Here is a 20,109-nt window from a genome sequence, read left to right as displayed (position 1 = left end):
AATCACCTGGTAATTAAGCCATCCTCTAATACCGCCCTGCTGGGTAAAGCAAGCTCAGATCTGACTAGGAAACCTCTGGGGGCCTCCACACCACCCTAAACATGAGAGTCATTCCCATACTCTTCCAGTCCTGCCAGGGCATCTCCCCATGGGTGCTCTTCTGGCTATCTGGTGCTGCTGAGCCCAAGGTACACTTGAGGACACCCAGGAGCTGTGTAGGGACTGTGCTCATAAGGAATCCCTTCCCTGATACCTAGCCCAGGGTTCAGGCTGGCCTTTAGGCCTGCTACATCGCTGAGCACCTGGCCTCTTGTGCTTCCAGCTAGCCCTGCTATGGACCTGCCACCCTTCTTTCCCCTGCCTGTTATCAACCATGGGTCCTGGTCACAGTCAGGACCTCATCAGCATTCAAGGTTAAGAGGATCTTTCTTGAGATTTCACTGTCCTCTAAAAGGGTTTTGAAGGACGAGAGATACTGGTTCAATTTCAGATCCAACACTTCCTTGCTCCTTGTCCTTAGGTCCGTTAGTATTTCTCAGAGTTCATTCTCTGGGAAATTGAGATGAAATACTTGCTTCTCAAAGCTCTTGTTTCCACTAATGCTCCAACTTTCTAAGGGCCTGGAGCGCAGCAGCCAACATAACCTTCCTCTTGGTTGTGGAAGCAAAGACGGGAAGTGTCAGGTACAAAAGAAGGACCCTGGCTGAGGAAACACTTTTACTAAAACTAAAGATCAGAAGGTTCTGGGGGCAGGCACGTGAAATGGAAGGTTGAGAAGGAAGCAGGCCTCAGTACTCAGACCAGAGGCTCTTCCGACACCTCTAACTGGAGCCCCCCTACTCTGCCCTATCCCGAGTAAATCTCAAATAGCCGAGGTCCTAGAGGGAGAAACTGGGGCTGGGTGACAGCGTCCTTCCCAGAGGAAGGTGGATGCCACGCGATCTGCATCCACGGGCCGGGGTGGGGTCTCCGCTAGGGCGGGACCAGGGGCGGGGCGGCGACTGCCACGCAGAGCTCAGCCCCGGGCGCGAGACCCGGCGCCTGCGGTGCGGACTACCTCTCCGGCCTCGGGCGCGCTCTAGCCCGCGCGCTCCCGCGGCCCCGCGCAGTCCCGCCGCTTGTCCCTCCGCGCCGCGCCGCGCCGCGCCGCACGGGCAGCCGCTCTGGGAGCTCGCGGCCGGGGCCCTGGCGTGCAGAGAGGGCCTCAGCGGGGCCCAGCGGCGGGGCCCGGGAGGATGCGGCCCGGGGCGGCCCGAGAGCTGAGCAGGGTCCCCGCGCCAGCCCCGAGCGGTCCCGGCCTTGGAAGCCGCAGCCGCCGCCCCGCCCCCGGGAGACATGACTTCCAAGCCGCATTCCGACTGGATTCCCTACAGGTACGCGGGCCCGGCTTCCCGGGCCCCGGGGCGTGTGCGGACCCCCACTCCAACGCTGAGGGCGGGGGGAGGGCGGTAGCTCGCTGCCAGGGCACACACCACCTCCCAAATCGGGATGCAGCGTCGGTCAGGTCATCTGGCCTGGAGGCAGGGCTCTGATGCCCTCCACATCCTTTCCAGCACCGAGAGCGCGGGTTGGAGGTGCCGAGGTTTTTCATCCCAACTTTGAGGTTCTCGAAGCCACCTGCCCTCTCCACCCTCCTCAACATCCCAAGGGTTCTGAAAGGATCTCTGGCCTTGTTGAGTCTGGTAGCATACGGAGAAAGGAACTGCTTTGAGCCGCCTTTAGGCCCAGCACCCAGGACATGCGCCTGGATAGCTTGTGCGCACACACCCCTGCATCTTCACGCTTGCACACATAGGGCATCTGCGCTCTGGGCCAAAGATGCCCATGTTGTTCAGTTCACATCCCCAAAGCATGGATTTGTGAGACAGTTAGAACCCAGACCACAAGGCAGCTGACATATACATGAACCCATATATCTCTGTAGACCTTCATTCTTGGACCACAGGGGTGCTTACTTAGAAATCTGTGCATATTCACATCCGTATAGAAATACACCATACTACCTACTTACAAGTACTATTAAGTACCTTTCAGAGATTCAGTAATAGTAATCTGCTTGTTAAAGGGACTAGCTCACAATACAAAAAATTGCTCTTACACGCTCACGTGGATTCAAGAGCCCTGACCCACCTCCTGTTCCTGGATACTTTGTGGTCTAACCTAAGGCAGGCCCAGGTTTTCTTGTGTGGGAGGTGGGGGAGGGGTGGTCTCCAGCCTCACACAGGTGCAGGCCTTTCTCCATCCACTCTACTCAATTCTATTACCAGGGAAAAGAGCTCATTGCCATAGCAGCGCCACATCCGTGGCCACTCATTGGCTCTCTAGTTGCCATGGGCTACCAGGCTCTCAAAGCCTCCTAGAGAGGCATGTGTGTAAAAAGGGTGCTGGACTGCCAAGACCCACTTTTTTTTTTTTTGCTGACCCAGGTGCACATTCAGTGGGTTGCAGAATCAGACACTCAGGACCCACGTGCCCTAGGCAAGGATGCTGAGCCCAGTCACTGACAGAAAGTGATTCTGACAGAGCCCTTCCAGGAGTCTGTCCAGATAGAATCCCAAATAGAAACCAGCTGGAACTGCCTGAAGCTTGTTAAAAGCAGGTTTTCCTACCACCAGGCACCTGTCATAGGCCTGGGAATTTAGGGATTTTCTTGAGAATGATTACTGCCTCTGAGCTCAGCTTCTGTGGGAGCTTCTTGAGTTATTTTCTATCTTCCCAGCAACGCACACACAGACACATGTGCACAGAGCCATACACAGGATCTCCTACAGACATGTGAGCCCGTACCTCAGTCTCACATGGATAAGGGAGAATACTGATTGGGAACTGGGGACTGGGTCGCACTAACCCAAAAGACTATCTGCCTTTGACATATATCCAGGCTGGAGGTGCAGATAGTGTTGGGGCCATTCTGTGGGCCAAGGACCTCCTAGAAGTTGGTGCAGCGTTATAGAGTATCACTGACCATCTGTCTGCCAGCAGAGGTGGAAGGTGGTGCCTGTGGGCTGAGCAGACAACAGTGCTGTGAGAAGTACCTTCAAAGGGATCCAGTTGGAGGATGGTGGCCAACCATAGGCTACACTGTGACTGTGGGGATAACGGCATGCTTAGTTATCGACAAATGGAAGGCTGAGCTGGTCACAGTTCAAGGCTGATTGTCCCAGGGACCCAAGGACTAAAGCAACTTGCAAAGCTTGTAGAGAAAAATCTACCTCAAGCTAGGGAGGATTGTGCTTGCTACTGGGAAAAGATGCCTCTGGGAGGTAGGGTTATCTCTGAGAAATCTGTTGCAAGTGCCCAGGGCACTGGTATCCTGAAATGGGTGACTGACATTCAACCCAGCCTGAGCCTAATCATCACCCCCCCCCCCATTCTCCCTCCCACACTCAGCTGAAAGCACAGAATCCTGCCACCCTGGAAGCCTGGCCCTGAAAGCAGCTTGGCACCCTGGCAGCCCAACCTGCTTCCTTTCTCCATTCCTGTCACCTGCTTCCTTGTTCTGTAGAGTAGGGAGGGTAGGTATTCAGCTGGGGGTGGGTTGCCATCAGAAGGATCGTCCCCTGCCCTGTCCAATCTTTCTGGGCATGTACAGAGCCTGGAAAAGCACTGGACTTGCGTAGACTTCCCAGTAGGGGAGGCGTGTTGAGAGGAGATTCAAACGGCCCTTTGCATTACTAGGCTGCTGGTTGCAGGCAAAGCCACAGGTCTGTCTGGTGGCGGAAAACTGGGACAGAAGAAACGGCATATTTTTTGGCAGCCGGGCGGGGGGCAGCATATGTACACGGGCTTTGACTAGCATGAGGTTTCCCTAATGCCGCAGCACGTCAGACTGGAATGTGGCGTGTGGGGGAGAGAGACTTAGAGAGACTGACGAGTTAGCTCTTCTCGTAGGGTTTTCCTCTCTTTCTCTGATGGCCGCATCCTGCATTCCCTAGGCTCCGCTCATTTTCTTCAAAGCAGTGATAGTTGGTGCTAATCTTCTTAGGGGTAATTTTGGCTCAGTTTCTAATGATCGCGGATTAAGCTCACATTCTGACTTAGAAGGGAGCCATTTCACTTATAAAGATCAACAATTAGAGGCATGGTCTGCCTTTTGTTTCCCATGACTAGTCGTTTTCAGTTCTGCCCATTTCTCTTGACCAGTGTTTTTGAAGAGTATCCGGTGCCTGTAGCGTATGACTCTGCCACCTCTTATAGGTTGTAGATGCGTAGAGCTCTGAGGAAGGACTGTGGCTTCAGGCATATTGTCTTCAGTCCTCCTTTCTTTTATTTGTGTGTGTGGGTTTGTGTGTGCCTGTGTGAATTTATGTGCACTGTGGGCATTCTGGAGCTGGTGGAAGCCAGCAGAGGGCATCACATCCCATGGAACTGGAGATACAGGCAGTTGTAAATAGCCATGTGGGTGCTGGGAACTGAACTCAGGTCTTCTGCAAGAGCAGTAAGCATTTTTACCTGCTGATCCATCCATTTAGACTCATCCTCAGTGTTCTTATCTGCAGTGCTCAGGGCTTCCTTCACCAAATCATGAACTCTTGGAGAGTGGGGACCTCATGTATGTGTGGCTGAGCCTTCAGCACTCCCCAGCGTAGATAAAATGCTACCTCTATAAATCCAAGTGATGTCACACTCCAGACAACATTTAGGGGTCTCTTGACTTCCTGGTCCCATTCCTGGGTTCTGAGCACACCCAAAGTGCTCTCTCATCACAGCGAAGCCTCCAGAACTCCTGCAAGGTACAGCTCCAGGCCATAGAGAATCTCAGGCTGCTGCGAGGGTCCACATAGGCCTCTCACTATTTCTTTGGTCCAAACATCTTCCTCCAACCAGTTGGGACTGGCAAGCTCTACCTTGGGTTGAGTCTAAGCAAGACTGGTTTTCCTGTCCTTTGGGCTCTTGTTAGACACCCCCCCACACACACCCACACACACACCTTCAGTTCTGCTGCCAGGTTTAGCCTCAGGTGCCTTGTATTGACAACCTCAGGCAATCTTTCTGGAAACTCCAGTTTCTTACTCTTTGAAGATCACCAGCTGTGGTCACAAGAGTCATTTGCATGGCTGATTATTAGAGAACCCCATGGTACTTGCTTAAAACAACAAAACTGATTCTTGAGCATGTTCCCCGGTAGTTCTGAATTACCAAGCCAAGGCCAATGCCACAAAGCAGCTTTAATTCATGTAGTATGTTTGGGAACCCCTGGCCGGAAGGAGACGACCCATCCTCAGGGGTGAGAGACTGCCCCCATTTCCAACTGTGTGCCAAGAGGCTGCTAGGCAGTGGGAGCCATGGATATGGACTTCCCTCATTCTGGTGTTTGGCACGGGGATGCAGGCAGACATTCTGGGTGGCTTGTCCTTATAGCCTATTATTGCTCTGATTCCTAGGTTCAGAGCAGCTTCTGCTGTGGCTGGGGGAAGGAAGGAGGTAGGAAGAAAGGGGCAGGTTACAAGTGGACTTGGATGGGGCATCCAGATGGCTGAGTCCATCTCTGTGTTGCCCTGGCCTGGGCCTCTGGTAGTGATTAGCTCGCGTTTACAAAGTGGAATGTAGGAAGAGAAGGATGGAAACAGGTTTCCTAATAATACTGGTCATACTAGCCTTTTCCAGTCCACAGCACAAGTCCCTAGACACCTGTCTCCAGGGGCGTGAGCGGCTGTAGATAGCCTGGCTCCATGGGAGTTGAAGTTGCCACCCTTTTGACCCTGGGTAGAGCAGCCAAATCGGGGGATACTTTAGACCAGAGCCAGTGACTCGAACATTCAAACATTCCTTGGCCTTCTAGGTCTGGCTCCCAGTAGGAGGTGACCATAATGAAGGAGCCGCCAGGGTCAGCTGGAAGACCCATCCATCAGTGCCCTGTCTCTGTCTGAGCCTCCTGGCGGGGCTGCAGCTGGCAGCCTAGGCTTGGCAGTGATTCCATATTTGGAACCAAAGTCATTAAAAAGCCATTAATGTCTCCTTGCATGGTTATCATTTAGTGCAGCCTAGAATGGTGCCCATCAGAAAGGCAGGCCTGGGAGGTGTTGTAAGAAAGACAGACACCTTAGGAGTGCTGTTGCAGTGGAACCGAAGAGGCAGGGCTAGCCCGTGTGGTGTGGTGCGAGCAGGGAGGGAGCTTTGGTTCTTCTCCCCCTCGAGACAGCCATCATTATTGTCACTGTTCCTCAGTGCAAGCTGCTGTGCTGGGGCTTCTTTTGTTATTCACCAGGGAGCTTGTCTTTGCCCAGATGCATTGTCCTTACTAGAATACTCCCCACCTCCCCCCATCCCCAGTACAAGCTTGTCACTGCTGGTGATTGTGATCTCCCAGTATCCTTGCCAATCTCCTAGAAACCCTGCTTTCTCTGTGTGTTACATGGGTGGTGGGTGGGTCATTATAGGGCCCACCCACCTGTGTGCATCTTGCTGGGCCTAGAGAGGGTCATTTCTAACAGCAGTTCTTGTGCTGCCATGCACCATTCCTTTTGAACATACCCAATGCTGAGTGAGATAGTGGGTGGCTCTCTGGGCTCTTCTGATATATCTGTGACTTCTAGAATCTCTCAGAGACTGTACCCTTGTGTTCATCCTTCTCTGAAAGCCACAGTAAAGTTCCTGCTGCTGTTAGTCCCACAGATTTGAGGAGAAAGAACACTGACCCAAATCATTGCCAAATTAATTAAAGGAAGCTTTATTCATGTACATGGGCTATCTCTCCCAAGGGGGGTTCAAGAGATCAGTGTTGAATGTGGAAAAGATAAGGTTTTTATAGCTTCGGAGTAGGGTGTTTCCAAATGGGGGTATTTGGCAGGCAAATAAGTGGGGGATTACAGAAGCAGAACAAAAGCATAACAAGTTGGTCATAACAACCTTCTGAAACAAAGGCGTGAGTGCAAGGTGGTCATAACAACCTTCTGAAACAAAGGCATACATAGTTGCCCTTTCCTGGAACAGGCAGTACAGAACCTTTTGTTGTTAAGGTTAAAAGTGGGGCATAGCCCAATCCTTGAGAAACAGATTTAATCATAACAGGAATAAACCTAGTTTGTCTTTACTATAGGATGGTTTACAAGCCCAAGATGGAGGCTGGCTGGTTTATCACTACCTGTATCTTATCTGGTAATCAACCTGTGATTCTTTGTCCATCTTCCCAAACAGGAAATGTGGGGATAGTGGGAGAGGAAGTACTATGCTCATGGAAAATAGCATTTGACCCCAGACATAACTGCATGGAAGGTCCAGGGCAGTGTGACAGTTCCTGTGATAAGAAAACACCTCCCTTTGTGGCACAGAGCGGTGAGGTCACCACTTCAGAAACATCTTTTGCTGCCTCGAGCCTGTCTGCAAATGGCTTTGCTGATGCACACCTTACCTTTTCTAGATGTCTCTAGAAATTTCATTGGCACTGAGGAAAGCATATTCTTTGTTCTGGGAAGACCCAGGTAACTGCTTCTGTCCCCAGCACTGCCCTCTGAAAGAATGTAGCCTGTGACATCCCTGTAAGAGGTAACTATCCTCTCCCACTGGCACAGTGGAAGCCAATACCTGACCTATGGAGATCACACAGGGACTTCTGAGGCCAGGCCACTAGCACACAAATGCCAGAATTAGAGGCTGCTGGGCCCAACCAGAGCCTGTCTGGGTGTCAGACCTTTCTGCTCCTGCCAGTCACTGGATAGAGTCCTTACTGCATTTCTCACTCATATTCTAGAAGTAGTGAGTGTGCACTGCTGTGGACCTTGGTGGACAGTGAGGCTTGGACATCAGTTGCAGGGAATGCTCTGCCCTTGTGTTACTGATGTGAGTAGTGGAGGTGGTGGGAAGCTGTGGCCTCTCAAGCCATTCAAGGCCCTTAGTGTCTTGATTACCTGACATCTGTGTTCTCTCTAGAGAGCCAAGAGACCTAGGTCTCTAGAGGTACCCCCCAGAGTCAGTGTGCTTTTCATGGCAAGATGTTTACCAGTTCAACCAGACTGAAGTTTTAGGCAGCTTGTTGAGGCCTTGAGTAATGTGTCTGGGAGCTCCAAATTCAGGTGCTCTTGGGCATGTGGGCTGTCTTGGGAAGACTAAAACTTAGAGACTTGTCATTGAGATGTGTTTCCTCCTGTGTTCCAGCAGCCAAGGGTTTGGTGAATGAGGCCATTTTGTACACAGCCCTACATGTGTTCTGATGATGTGCAGATCAATCCAGGGGTACCAGGAGAAGGCCTTCCCTTCTCCTGTCAAATAGTTAGGGCAGCTGTCAGTTAAAATGGTGCATAGTAGTCATAGGTGGCCAGGGAGGTTGGTGGCACTGGGTGGCTAGCTCTTCAAGTAGTTTAAGGGACATAAGGTTCAGCTGTCAGAAGGCAAGCACTTCACTGCAGTTTTGGAGTGATTTTTGATCTTGTCTTTTCCTGTCCACACACACTGTACTCACCTTCACACGAGCAAACCTACCTGTTAACACAGATGCCTGCACACACATGTGCACATACATGAGATCCACTCATACACTTCCTTACAGTCTCCCCACAAACCCAGTGCACTCGGGCCTACTTGAGCATGTCCCCACCCACAGGTCTAGTTCAGCCAGGCTCCAGCATAACTAGGAGAAGCAGCCTGGAGTTTCCAGGGTTCCCGGCCTCAGGTTCCATCTCCACCCCTAGTAGCATCCTGAGTTGACATTTCATAGAATTTGGGCCAGAGGTATATTGATCTAGCAAGAAAACTAAGTGGTTTAAATTACTAGTTCTCTGAAGGCAGAATTTTCTGTCCCACCAGCCAGCTCTCAAATAACCACATAGAGACTTATTATTAATTATAAATGCTCGGCCAATAGCTTAGGCTTGTTATTAGCTATCTCTTACAACTTAAATTAACCCCAATTTCTTATCTACATTCTACCACATGGGTCAGTATCTTTCTTCAACATGGCATGTTCATGTTGCTTCTCCCTGCATCTCCTGGTCACTCCATTATTCTTCATCCCAGTTATCTCTCCCTGTCCACAAGTCCTGCCTAACCTCTTCCTGTCTAGCTATTGGCCATTTAGCTCTTTAGTAAGCCAATGAGAACAACACATCTTCACAGTGTATAAAAAGACTATTCCGCAACAGTTCTCTGTTCATATTCTGCCTTTCTAGGGGGCAGGAGCAGTCTGTGTGAGAAGAACTTTCTGACCTGAGACTGGTGGGACTCAAGGATCTGATGCTCTTGGTACTACCTTGGTCCTGTGTCCATGGCCAGGGAAGGGCTAAAAGCCATTTGCTGGGCTGTCCCTTAGCTAGTTGTGTCTACCCTGCAGTTATTCTTACCCAGCCCTGGCCTTGTCCTGGGGAAACTGGTTGGCATTTTAGCCTCTCCCAAATGAGGACACTATGCCCTCTTTAGGGGAGCAGGGCTGTGTCAGTCCATCCCCTATTCCTACTTGGGAGCCAGGAATTTGGGATAGGGAGATGGTCTGCCCTAGAGGACCCAGCTCTTTCCAAAAAGGATGGAAAGAAGCAGATGAGAAGATGGTAAGGAACTGCAGAAGCAAGTCCTGGCATGAAGGCCAGCATTCTTGGGATTGGCTAATGACTGATGCCCCTGCTTGGGCTCCTCTGGTTTTCTGTCAGGCTTGGCTCTACTCAGGCATCTGAAGGGGTTTCATCCTGATCTTACCAGGGCCAGGCTAGCTTAGAAGTCCTCAAGGTAATAGAGGAGGATAAGCAACCAACATGGCAGAAATATGGCTTGGCCCTTTGTTTTCTGTGTTTTAAAGACGGGGTCTCCAGACTGACATTGAACTCCTGTCCTCATGTCTCAAACTCCCTAATGCTGGGATTAGAGGCATGATCCACCACACCCAGTCTTGGAGGCTTTGTTTTGTTTGTGCTGGGGATCAGATCCAGGGCCTTATGTACACTAGGCAAGTGCTCTACCACTGAATTTTCCCTTCTTGTCTTGAATTAGCTCCTAGATGGCAGCCTCCGTTCTTTCTCCCTCCACCACATGGACTCACTGGGAAACTCACTGGGAACCATGATAAGAGCTTAAAAGATGGGGGTGGGTTCTGGCTACCTCCTGGAACCTCACTGGGCAGCCCTGAGTACCTTTCTCTCCCTCTGCAGTGTCCTAGATGATGAGGGCAGCAACCTGAGGCAGCAGAAGCTTGACCGGCAGGTAAGTGAGGCTGGGGCTGGTGGGAAGGCAGCATCTCAGCAGAGGTGTTCGGGGGCAGTGAGTCCCTCGTCTTTGGATGACCCTGTCACATGGGTAGAGAAGTGAACTCTCTGGTTTATCAGCTCTGCATTATTATATTAACCCTACCCCAGTCTTCGCCTCTTCTGCCAGGCTGGCAGCTAGTCACCGGCTGCCAACAGCATGAGTCCTTAACCCAGAGAAGGCTAGAGAGACTCCTGTACAACTTCTGGAACCTAGCCCAGAGATCAGGGTTCTCCCTTTGGCCCCACTGTGGGAACCCCTTCCTCCTGGAGGAGGTGGTGGGCCAGTCCACCTCTGTGCCTGCCCTGTGCCTCTGTAGCGGGCCCTGTTGGAGCAGAAGCAGAAGAAGAAGCGCCAGGAGCCCCTGATGGTGCAGGCCAATGCAGATGGGCGGCCCCGGAGCCGGCGGGCCAGGCAGTCAGAGGAGCAAGCCCCCCTGGTGGAGTCCTACCTCAGCAGCAGTGGCAGCACCAGCTACCAAGGTACACCCTGCCTCTGCCCCAGGAACAGCCAGTCTAGGGAATCCCCAGCACTGGGGTACCACACCCTGCGGATCAGGGTGGTAGAGGGTTATGGGGGACTGTGGACTCATCCTATAGGAGTTTGCCCAGGCTGAATGATGTGTCTGGCTCAGCTAGACAGCTGAGTGAAGCAGGCAGAGAGACAGCCTTAGCCTTGGGCTTCTGTTTATGTTCAGATGGTCACCTCCTGTGTTAGGTCTTGAGGCCAAAAGGCTCAAACTTGATGGATTGGGGAATTCCAAGGTCCAGGTTTCTGATCTGAAGCATGTCCCTGAGATCCTGTGCCCAGCATTCTCTCCTATGAAGAATCCTTCTCCCATGTTCCTGCCTTACTTAGGCTAGGAGCTCCCGGGTCACCTGCCTCCTTCCTCTCTGAGCTCTTGCCTCCTCACCATGCTTGGCTTCTGACCTGTAGGTCGCTGCTCCTGGCTGAGGACTGAATCCCCCAGGGCTGCCTTCCTTACACTTGGTGCTCAGCAGAGCCCAATCTGGACATTGTCTCAGAGCCCATCTCTACCCAGGTGTGACTCTTTTGCATCTGGGTGTCCAGGACTTTACCCAACTTAGGTTGGGTTCAGTGCCACAGGGTTTGTGAGAGAGAAGGTGACACACTCAGTCTTTACTGCCCTCTGCTGGGCTGGCACCAGCCATGCAGGTGACTGCTTCCTGCACAGTAGTAATTGGGAGTTATGCCATGGGCACCTACCTGGCTTTTGTAGGTAGGGTAGGAAAGATCTTAGCAGTGCTTTCTTCCTTCTGCGGTTCCTTTCTGACCTGGAGCCTCCAGCCACAGTCAACTGCTGGGATTGTTTTCAGCTCAGGGAGAACTTTCTTCCTCTGACCACTGGCCTTGCCCCCACTACCCCACAATGTTCAGGTTCTTCCCTATGTTCTGTTATCTCAGCTCTTCACTCACCCCAACACCATCCTGATGCTTTAAAGGGAAGGAATTAGGTGCCCTTCACCTATTGGATAGGTCGAGGCTTGGCACACTAAGTAAGGTTGATCTCTATGTGCACACACACCCTCTGAGGAAACCCATCCGTTCCTGATAATGAAGGCTGTCTCTGGGTATTTGTTAAGGCTGCGGATCGCATTAGGTACCTGATTTGCTGTGTTGTGATTTCATCCCAGGAAGATACCCACTGCCTGTGGTCCTGTGCAGCCTGGCTTGCCATGCCACTGCCTTACCATGGCAAGACTTGCTCATGGATGTGGCAAGTCGCTTATCCTCTCTTGTACTTTTTGCTTCACTTATAAAAAGGGGGAATCAGCCTTAGAGCTTGGAAAATGGAAGAAACCACAATGTGTTCCAGGACCCAGACTCAGGTGATTGCTGTTCCCCACTGAGATCAGAATAGGTGAGGCCTTTAGGGGCCGTCCCCATGGGGTACACTGGCTGTGTGTGAGGTTCCTGCTGCTTCTCTGGGGCCCAAAGTCTTTGTCCGGCTCTGAGTGGTGGACAAAGCCAAGAGAGGCTGCTGCACACCTGCTGTTTGACCAAGACCCATGCTTCTGAGCCTGCCCACTAACATCCCTAGTTTTAACTGCCTCTTGCCCTGCCCCCTGCTGGCTGTTGGTGTTAATGCAGGGGCTCACTGGTAAGGGAGTGACCGAAGAACTGACACTCTCAGTGGAAGTGTTTGACCTGTTGCCAAGCTCATTCATGGTGCTCATTCATGGTACAAGTCCATAAATCTCCTTAAGTATTCAGTGAAGGGATGTGGACTAGTGGCTGTGGGTTCAGAGTAAGCAGGCAGATGTGGTTTTGTTTCCATGGAGCTTCTGTTCTACGTGGGAGAGAGTTTCAGCAGGTGGTTGCAGTGTATTTTGTGGGAACAAGCCAGGCTGTGTGAGGAGGTGGCAGGACACTGGCTCTCACTAGGCAGTGGGGGACAGCTTCTCTGGAGCTTCCAGGAAATCAGAAGTAGGAATTAATCAGATGGGAAGGATAGTGCAGGCAAGGACACTATACCATAAAAGGAGTGTGGTTCGTGCAAGGCACTAAACCAGTCCAGTGTGGCTGGATGCATGCTGGGTGGCAGAGTGTGTGGTGCGGTTGAGGAAGGAGAGGGAGGAGCCTACCAGGCTGGAGGCTGTTGGTTGTCATCTTGAGCGTTCAGAAGCTGTTCAGCAGATTTTGAGCAGATGAGGGTCCTACTATGTGGAGACCGTGGAGGGCACTGGCTGTGCCTTTTCTGATACTTCCCTGTTGGCATACCCACAGAGCCCCTCCTCCCTTACACTGGATCCCATGGGCTCAGCACCCAAGACCTCTACAGGCTTTCTGGAGATCTAGCATAGCTGTCGTCTCTTTCAGAAGATACAGCCTTTGTGTCCTTCCCATCCTCCATGGCCCATTCTCATGACACTCCCCCTGCACTTGCCCAGGCTCAGAACAGTTGGCTGACCTAGAACTTCAGTCCCTAACTGCCAACTTCACTGTAGTAGGCTGGGCCTGTCCTTGACCATTGCCTGGTTGATGCGTGGGTTGATGACACAGGTGAAGAGCTACGTGAGGGCTGGGGTGGGAACTGTGGTCAAGTGGGAGTGCTGATCTCACCCAATACCCATTTTTCTGTCTTGGGTTCTCTCCTGAGCAGTTCAAGAGGCCGACTCACTTGCCAGTGTGCAACTGGGAGCCACCCGTCCACCAGCACCAGCCTCAGCCAAGAAAACCAAGGCAGCAGCTGCATCGGGGGGCCAGGGTGGGGCCCCTAGGAAGGAGAAGAAGGGAAAGCATAAAGGTTAGCCTGATTCTCCTCAGACCTCCTGGAGGACTGACCTCATTGTGGGGCGGAGCTTATCCTCCACGAGTATTCTCATTGAGTGTGAACTCAGGTGTACTCAGGGTGCCCATCAGTAAGCCTTGTCTAGCTCATGAGTACCTTGGCTAGTTTGTGGGTGTGGAAGGCCCTGTCAAACTGCCAGGAAGTGAGGGATAGCTTAGCTGTGGGTCAGGACCTACCCCCTTCCTCCCAGCTTACCTCAGCCTGAGCTCCCTCATCCAGTCCCAAGCCAGGATGCTCCCTTTGGTGGAAGCTTCTGCTCCCCCGTCAGGTGTCCACTGTGCCTTATCATGTGGATTTCTCCCAACTTCCTGCCCTGTCCCCAGAACTCTCTGACCCACAGACCAGTGTCTGTCTGTCCCTCTGCCCCTCAGCCTAACAGATCCTAGGGATCAATGACAGTGATGGTGGCCACTTCCCCAAGTCCTTTTTCCTGCCTACTGTTTCTTCAATCCTTGTTCATGGCCATTGATTTCTAGGCCATTGTGTCGTAGTTGAACAGTGGGGTGTCAGGATCCTTGGGTTTCTGGAGCTGGTTATAGCCCTGAACAGAGCTCAGGCAGGCAGGGAAGCTGCTGCCTGTGGGCTGGGTCTTTCTGTCACTCAGGCTGCAGCTCCTTGGGCAGGAAGTATAAAGAAGGCAGACTCTGCCAGCAGATGACAGGGCACATGGGACGGGAGGCCGTGTGCTTGGGAAGGCGACTAGGTGCCAGCCACAGTCTTTGAGAGAGGGCCCTATTTTTAATGGCATACGTGAGTGTATTGTGCATGTGTGAGCGTGTGAAGAGCAAACACCAGCATGCGTAGCTTGTAGATGTCTGTGTCCAGGAAGGACTACTGGCCGCAACTATGGTTGGATTGATCTTTGTTTCCTGTCTTGTTCTTCCCACTGTGCAGTTGATTTTGTAGATGGTTCTTGTCTGTCTTAAGGATGTGGAGTATTTCAAACCCACCCTTGGCAGTTACCTTGGGGGGAAGGACAGAAGAAATGAAGCCCATGTCCCTTTACAATTTACCAAGTATCAACAGGCTGGCAGTAGTCATTAGTTGTTGTTTTTTTAAAAACCAGTTTTGCAAATAAGGTTTTTCAGAGGGCCCTGTCATCCATCCCTCTCCCTTCATGGACACCTGAGAATCCAGGCTTTTCCTCTCCCTCTGGATGTAACTCAGGAGTATCTGGCCTGCAGGCACCAGCGGGCCAGCAACTCTGGCAGAAGACAAGTCTGAGGCCCAAGGCCCAGTGCAGATCCTGACTGTGGGACAGTCAGACCACGCCAAGGATGCAGGGGAGACAGCAGCCGGTGGGGGCACACGGCCCAGCGGGCAGGACCTCCGTGCCACGATGCAGAGGAAGGGTGAGCCCCATGGGGGCCCAGCTGGGACCAAAGCTCAGTCCCAGGTTCTTAGATGCACTCTTCTCCAAGAAAATAGCCTTCTTATGTTTGGTCCAGTCTTTCCCTGGATGTCATGGCGGGGAATTATTGGAGTCAGATGAGAAGTTTGGGGCCAGGGCCCCTGATAAGACCAAGTTAAGAAAAAGAAGTATGAACTGGCGTAGCTAGCCAGCAGCCTAACCCTCTCTGTAGCTCCTGTGAGGCCCAGGTTTACGTGCAGATTTTCTTTCCCCTTTGTTTGGACAAGAAGTTGTCCATTTGTCTGCTGAGCTGCTGGGAGGCAGAGCAGGTCCTCCCTGGAAACCCACTGCCCAGTTTCTCTGGCATGGGCCCTAACTCCAGGGAATCCTGGGTGCAGCCTGGCAGATCCACACACATAAAGAACCTGCTAGAAGACTGCTTCCTGAGGAAATAACGTTTAAGGCCACCCACAGTGGCATTCTGGGTCAGGGAAGACAGCTGGGAAAAGCAGAGTCAGTCCCATTCACAGAGTCCATATCAGAGTCTGTGGTCAGTGCCACCCCTGGCCTTGCATCAGAAGTGGAGGTTTCTTGTGCAGGTTGCTCAGCTCAGGCTTTGATACACAAGCGATAGGGATGATGTAACTGAGATTGAAGAAGAGTTGTAATATAGGGACTGAGCTAAAATTGGGTGGTGGGGATGCATCCCAAAGAGAATCGTGACAAGCCCCAGTTCATGTGTGTACCAAAGAGAACGTGTGTCCTTGTATGTGTCTGGATGAGTGGGAGTACATACAGCAATGTGAGGGTGTGTGCAGATGGCTGTATGAGTGCCTGGGTGTAGGTGAGTCAGGGTCTGAATGTGCATCTCCACGTGACCACCTAGATTCTCACTATAAAACCTGTCTGTTAGCTCAGCCTCCATGTTCTCTGCTCACCATAGGCATCTCCAGCAGCATGAGCTTTGATGAGGAAGAGGATGAAGATGAAAACAGCTCTAGCTCCTCCCAGCTCAACAGCAACACCCGCCCCAGTTCCGCCACTAGCAGAAAGTCCATCAGGGTGAGTGAAGAGAAGGAACCTTCATCCCCTGCAGGAGGCTGACATTGGTGGTGAGGTCTGCCTCTGGGTGGTGGTCTAGTTGTTTTCTGTTGTGATAAAAACACTAACCAGAAGCATCTTGGAGAGGAAAGGGTTTATTTGGCTTACACTACCACATCCATCATTGTCACAATGATCACAAGCCATCATTGAGGGAACTCAAGCAGAACCCATGGAGGAACACTGCCTGCTGGCTCACTCACTTCATGCACAAGACCATTCACTTAGGTTCATGCTCAGTTAGTTTTCTTAGACAGCCTGAGCCCACCTGCCTAGGGATGGTGCCACCCACAGTGGGCTGGACCCTCTCACAATCAAGACCATCCATCATAGACATGGCCACAGGTCAGTTTGGTATGGGCAAGCACAACCCTCTTCACCCCCTTGACTCTATGCTATGTCAAGTTGATAAACTACAACATGAGGTAGTTGTTTATGTATATGATAACATTATGGGGTGCTAGCTTTCCTTGGGTTAGGTGTCTGTATGAAGCTTCTCTGAGCTCTTCTGCTTGTCTACTGTTTCCTATCTCTTCGGTAGGTTAAAGGGCTAGGATGCAGGGAGAGCTGCACTTGGACAGGATGACCTCCTGAGAACCTTCTCTGATCCCTGTCTTCACCTCCAGGAACTGCTGAGGAAAGGGAGAGGCTAGAAGATAGCTCCTGACCCTGGGGGCGTGGTAGCCACATCCACACTCCAGGGATCCTGACCTACCTCTCCTTCCCCTCACTGAATCAGGAGGCAGACTTATCCTAGACCACCAATCTGAAGGGGAGAGCCTCTCGATTTAGTCTTCTACTCTCCTCTCCATAGGAGGCAGCCTCAGCCCCCAGCCCAGCAGCCCCAGAGCCACCGGTGGAAATCGAGGTCCAGGATCTAGAGGAATTTGCTCTGAGGCCAGCCCCACAAGGGATCACCGTCAAATGCCGCATCACTCGGGACAAAAAGGGGATGGACAGGGGCATGTACCCCACCTACTTTCTGCACCTAGACCGTGAGGATGGCAAGAAGGTGAGGTTCCTCTAGGCACGTATTTTCAGTTTGGAGGCCTAGAGGCTAGAATGTGAGGGAAGCTTAGCTCCAACACTGGCCTCTCAGTTCTCCAGGGAAATAAGTGTTTTGTGTGGACTCATGGGCTTATCAGTGCTTGTATGTGTGCATACATAGATGTATTGGAGGAGATGAAGCAAAGTGACGATTTGTGTATGTGCCCAGATATGTGAGTAGACACCACAATTGTGGGCCAGAGGCTAGATATGGAATGTGATATTGCTTTACTCTTTAAGGTGTTCCTCCTGGCGGGAAGGAAGAGAAAGAAGAGCAAAACTTCCAATTACCTCATCTCTGTGGACCCAACAGACTTGTCTCGGGGAGGCGACAGCTATATTGGGAAATTGCGGTACTAGTGCTCTTTCAGGAAGGCGAGGGAGGGGACCAGAAAGCCTTCTGATATCTCTGAATGAGATCCTCTCCATCAAGTCCAACCACAGGCCAGTCTATGCCCAGCCTTGAATCAGACAGGACTAAGCTGCTCGAAGGTATTGGGTACAGGCCCAGCATGAGTGACAGGTCCAACCAGGATGTTGCCAATGATGTAGGCCACCATGGAAGAGTTGCTTTGGCTCCCTGGTCAGAGGCAAGGGACCCAGAGGCAAAGAAGCCCTGAGGAGGTGAGGTGGGGAGGCCTCAAGTGATGTCTCATTGAGGAAGAGTAAGTGAAGGTGTGAATAGCCAAAGCTGGACGTAGCCCTGGAAAGGACAGGGACAGCCCTTCTCCATGAGGTGCAGAATCCTCTTTGGCCTCCTAGATGCCACTCTGCTTACTTTCCAGGAAAAGCAGTGCCTCTGTCCCCTCCTATGGTTCATAGAAACCTATGAATACTGACTCACTCCCTGAATTTCCTTCACTGAAATGAGATGCCCTTTGAGTTGAGTTGACTTTAGAGTTGACTACTTATGGGGTTCCTCCACTCTGTCCCCAGGTCTGCCCATAATGCTCTGTAGGCTTCTTGTAAGAGAACGGGCTGTGCCATGCCATGGGAAGAGTATACAAGCCTGTTTGTTGACTGTGCCTTTCCTTCAGGTCCAACCTGATGGGCACGAAGTTCACTGTGTACGACAATGGCATCAACCCTCAGAAGGCATCCTCTTCTACGCTGGAAAGTGGAACTTTGCGCCAGGAGCTGGCAGCTGTGTGCTATGTGAGTCCTGTTTCTAGGTAGACATGAAACTCAAACCATAGTTTGACTGGGGTGGGGATCTCTGTAGAAGTGACCTTGTGTGGGACAGGGACCTAGACATTACCTGTCTCCAGGGCTCCGACTACAGCAGGCTAACTGCCTAGGGAGCTCTGGGAACGCTCCCTGGGCAGGAGGAAGTGGATGCCTGGCTCCGTTCTAGACTTCACTCCCATCTCCCTGCTGCAGCTGCAGTACCAGGCACTTGTGTGGATCTGGGGCCCTTTCAGAATCATTTCAGAACAGAGATTCTCTTCCCTTTGGTCTGGAAACTGAAGCTTGCTTGCTAACATCATACTAACAAGAACAAGACTGGAATGTACATATATGAGCATTCTCTGTTACAAACTTGGGTTATTCATTTCTAAAAGTAAAGGATGGGTGTCCTGTGAACTTATTAGATGCCTCAGCCATTTTGGATGATCCCATAGTGCCACCTGCTGGCCAATCTTAGAGAAGCAGCCTGAGTCAGTCTGTGTCCCAGGTACTGTTGGAAGGACAGACTTAGGACATCAGAAATAGAAGCAAACCCTTATGGCATTTAAATCTTTATTGAGAGACAAGGCATAAAACAGATGTAAGTGAAATAAGTATGTTCTTTATCAATGCTCAGAATTAAAAATCTAGTTAGAAATACAGATATATGAAATGTCATGGTATATGTGGACCTTTAGGAGTTACGGCAGGGAAGGTCTTGCCAAGGTAACTCGAGTAAAGACCAGAAGTGAAAAACAGCTGTGCATATGTCTGACGAGGGCAGAGTGATTGCAGAAGAGAGTTAAGATAGCAAGAAAACTAAGGACTAGGGGCCAAAACACATGAGGCCGTGAAGATAGACTAAAGGTTTAAGCAGGGAAGGAAAACATACCCTTTAGTAGGAATGACAGCGAGGGTGCTGTGTTGAAACCAGATGGTGGGGAGGAGAGCCGTGGGGGCCCAGGGCAGAAACAAGGAGTTGCTTTAGTGGTTGTTTGGTGATCTTAGATGCTGGTGTAATCTGAGCATATAGCTGATAGAAATTGTGGATAGGCTAGGAGTGGGGGAGTGAGAGAGTGAGGTTAGTATGACTCCAGTTCACATGACTAAATGTAAGTGCTGAGCTGCCATTGACTGAAGCAAGCTGGGCTGTAAATGGGAGTAGTTTAGGCTGTGCTAAATTTAGAGGTGACATTAGACTATCAAGTATAGATGTTGCAGACATTTTATTCCTCTTTGTCTTTACCTCCTTGGCCCAGTCTCCCTATGGGTAAGCAATTCGAGGTAGCCAGTACTAAATTCTCTTGTTTTCCCAGGAGACAAATGTCCTAGGCTTCAAGGGACCTCGGAAGATGAGTGTGATTGTCCCAGGCATGAACATGGTTCATGAGAGAGTCTGTATCCGTCCTCGCAATGTGAGTCTCTATCGCTTCCCCAGACCCCAGCCTCTGAATGAGCTTCTAAGGGCAGAATTCCCCCAAGGTGTATGTGTAGGGGATACAATCTGAGAAACTCTGGAAGTTTAGGGAACCTCATTCCTGGGTAAGATCCCTCTTTGGGTGGTTGTGATGCCAGGGCTTGGGTCTGGCTCAAGTAAGGCTGTCCCCACTTCCCTACCACCAGGAGCACGAGACACTGCTGGCACGCTGGCAGAACAAGAACACGGAGACCATCATTGAGCTGCAAAACAAGACGCCAGTCTGGAATGATGACACACAGTCCTATGTACTCAACTTCCATGGGCGCGTCACCCAGGCTTCTGTGAAGAACTTCCAGATCATCCATGGCAATGACCGTGAGTATTGCCGCCCCTCCTTATTGACACTGTACATGTGGTGCCTAGCCCTCACTCCCTGGTCCATACCAGCCAGATTGCAGGATGTGGGTATATGGCTTATATTAGCAAGAACTTTCCAACTGTAGTGATTAGAGCTCTGGCCCCAGATTCTGTGAGCCCGGCCGA

The 20,109-nt window shown here is 51.4% G+C and overlaps 1 protein-coding gene across 4 annotated transcripts in view; it reads left to right on the top strand.

Moving 5' to 3' along the window:
* Window positions 1–20,109, top strand: part of Tub (TUB bipartite transcription factor) — an 81,310-nt gene that overhangs the window by 56,698 nt on the left and 4,503 nt on the right. Inside the window, exons 1-11 of one of the 4 annotated variants that reach the window (XM_052714124.1) lie at window positions 1,128–1,373; window positions 10,074–10,125; window positions 10,487–10,649; window positions 13,292–13,435; window positions 14,665–14,832; window positions 15,775–15,893; window positions 16,747–16,944; window positions 17,220–17,332; window positions 18,017–18,134; window positions 19,463–19,561; window positions 19,770–19,941. In XM_052714124.1, coding sequence (XP_052570084.1) covers window positions 1,336–1,373; window positions 10,074–10,125; window positions 10,487–10,649; window positions 13,292–13,435; window positions 14,665–14,832; window positions 15,775–15,893; window positions 16,747–16,944; window positions 17,220–17,332; window positions 18,017–18,134; window positions 19,463–19,561; window positions 19,770–19,941 — 1,384 coding nt within the window. In that variant the 5' untranslated portion in view covers window positions 1,128–1,335. Of the gene's footprint in view, window positions 1–1,127; window positions 1,374–10,073; window positions 10,126–10,486; window positions 10,650–13,291; window positions 13,436–14,664; window positions 14,833–15,774; window positions 15,894–16,746; window positions 16,945–17,219; window positions 17,333–18,016; window positions 18,135–19,462; window positions 19,562–19,769; window positions 19,942–20,109 lie in introns of those variants that run through there. The other 3 variants (XM_052714123.1, XM_052714125.1, XM_052714126.1) reach the window with 3 other exon arrangements.

The sequence above is a fragment of the Peromyscus californicus genome, unplaced genomic scaffold (genome assembly GCF_007827085.1).
Source record: "Peromyscus californicus insignis strain IS unplaced genomic scaffold, ASM782708v3 Scaffold_4__1_contigs__length_199733344, whole genome shotgun sequence".
Classification (NCBI taxonomy): domain Eukaryota; kingdom Metazoa; phylum Chordata; class Mammalia; order Rodentia; family Cricetidae; genus Peromyscus; species Peromyscus californicus.
Note: the sequence above shows the minus strand (reverse complement) of the source record. Positions and strands in the feature narration are given on the sequence as shown.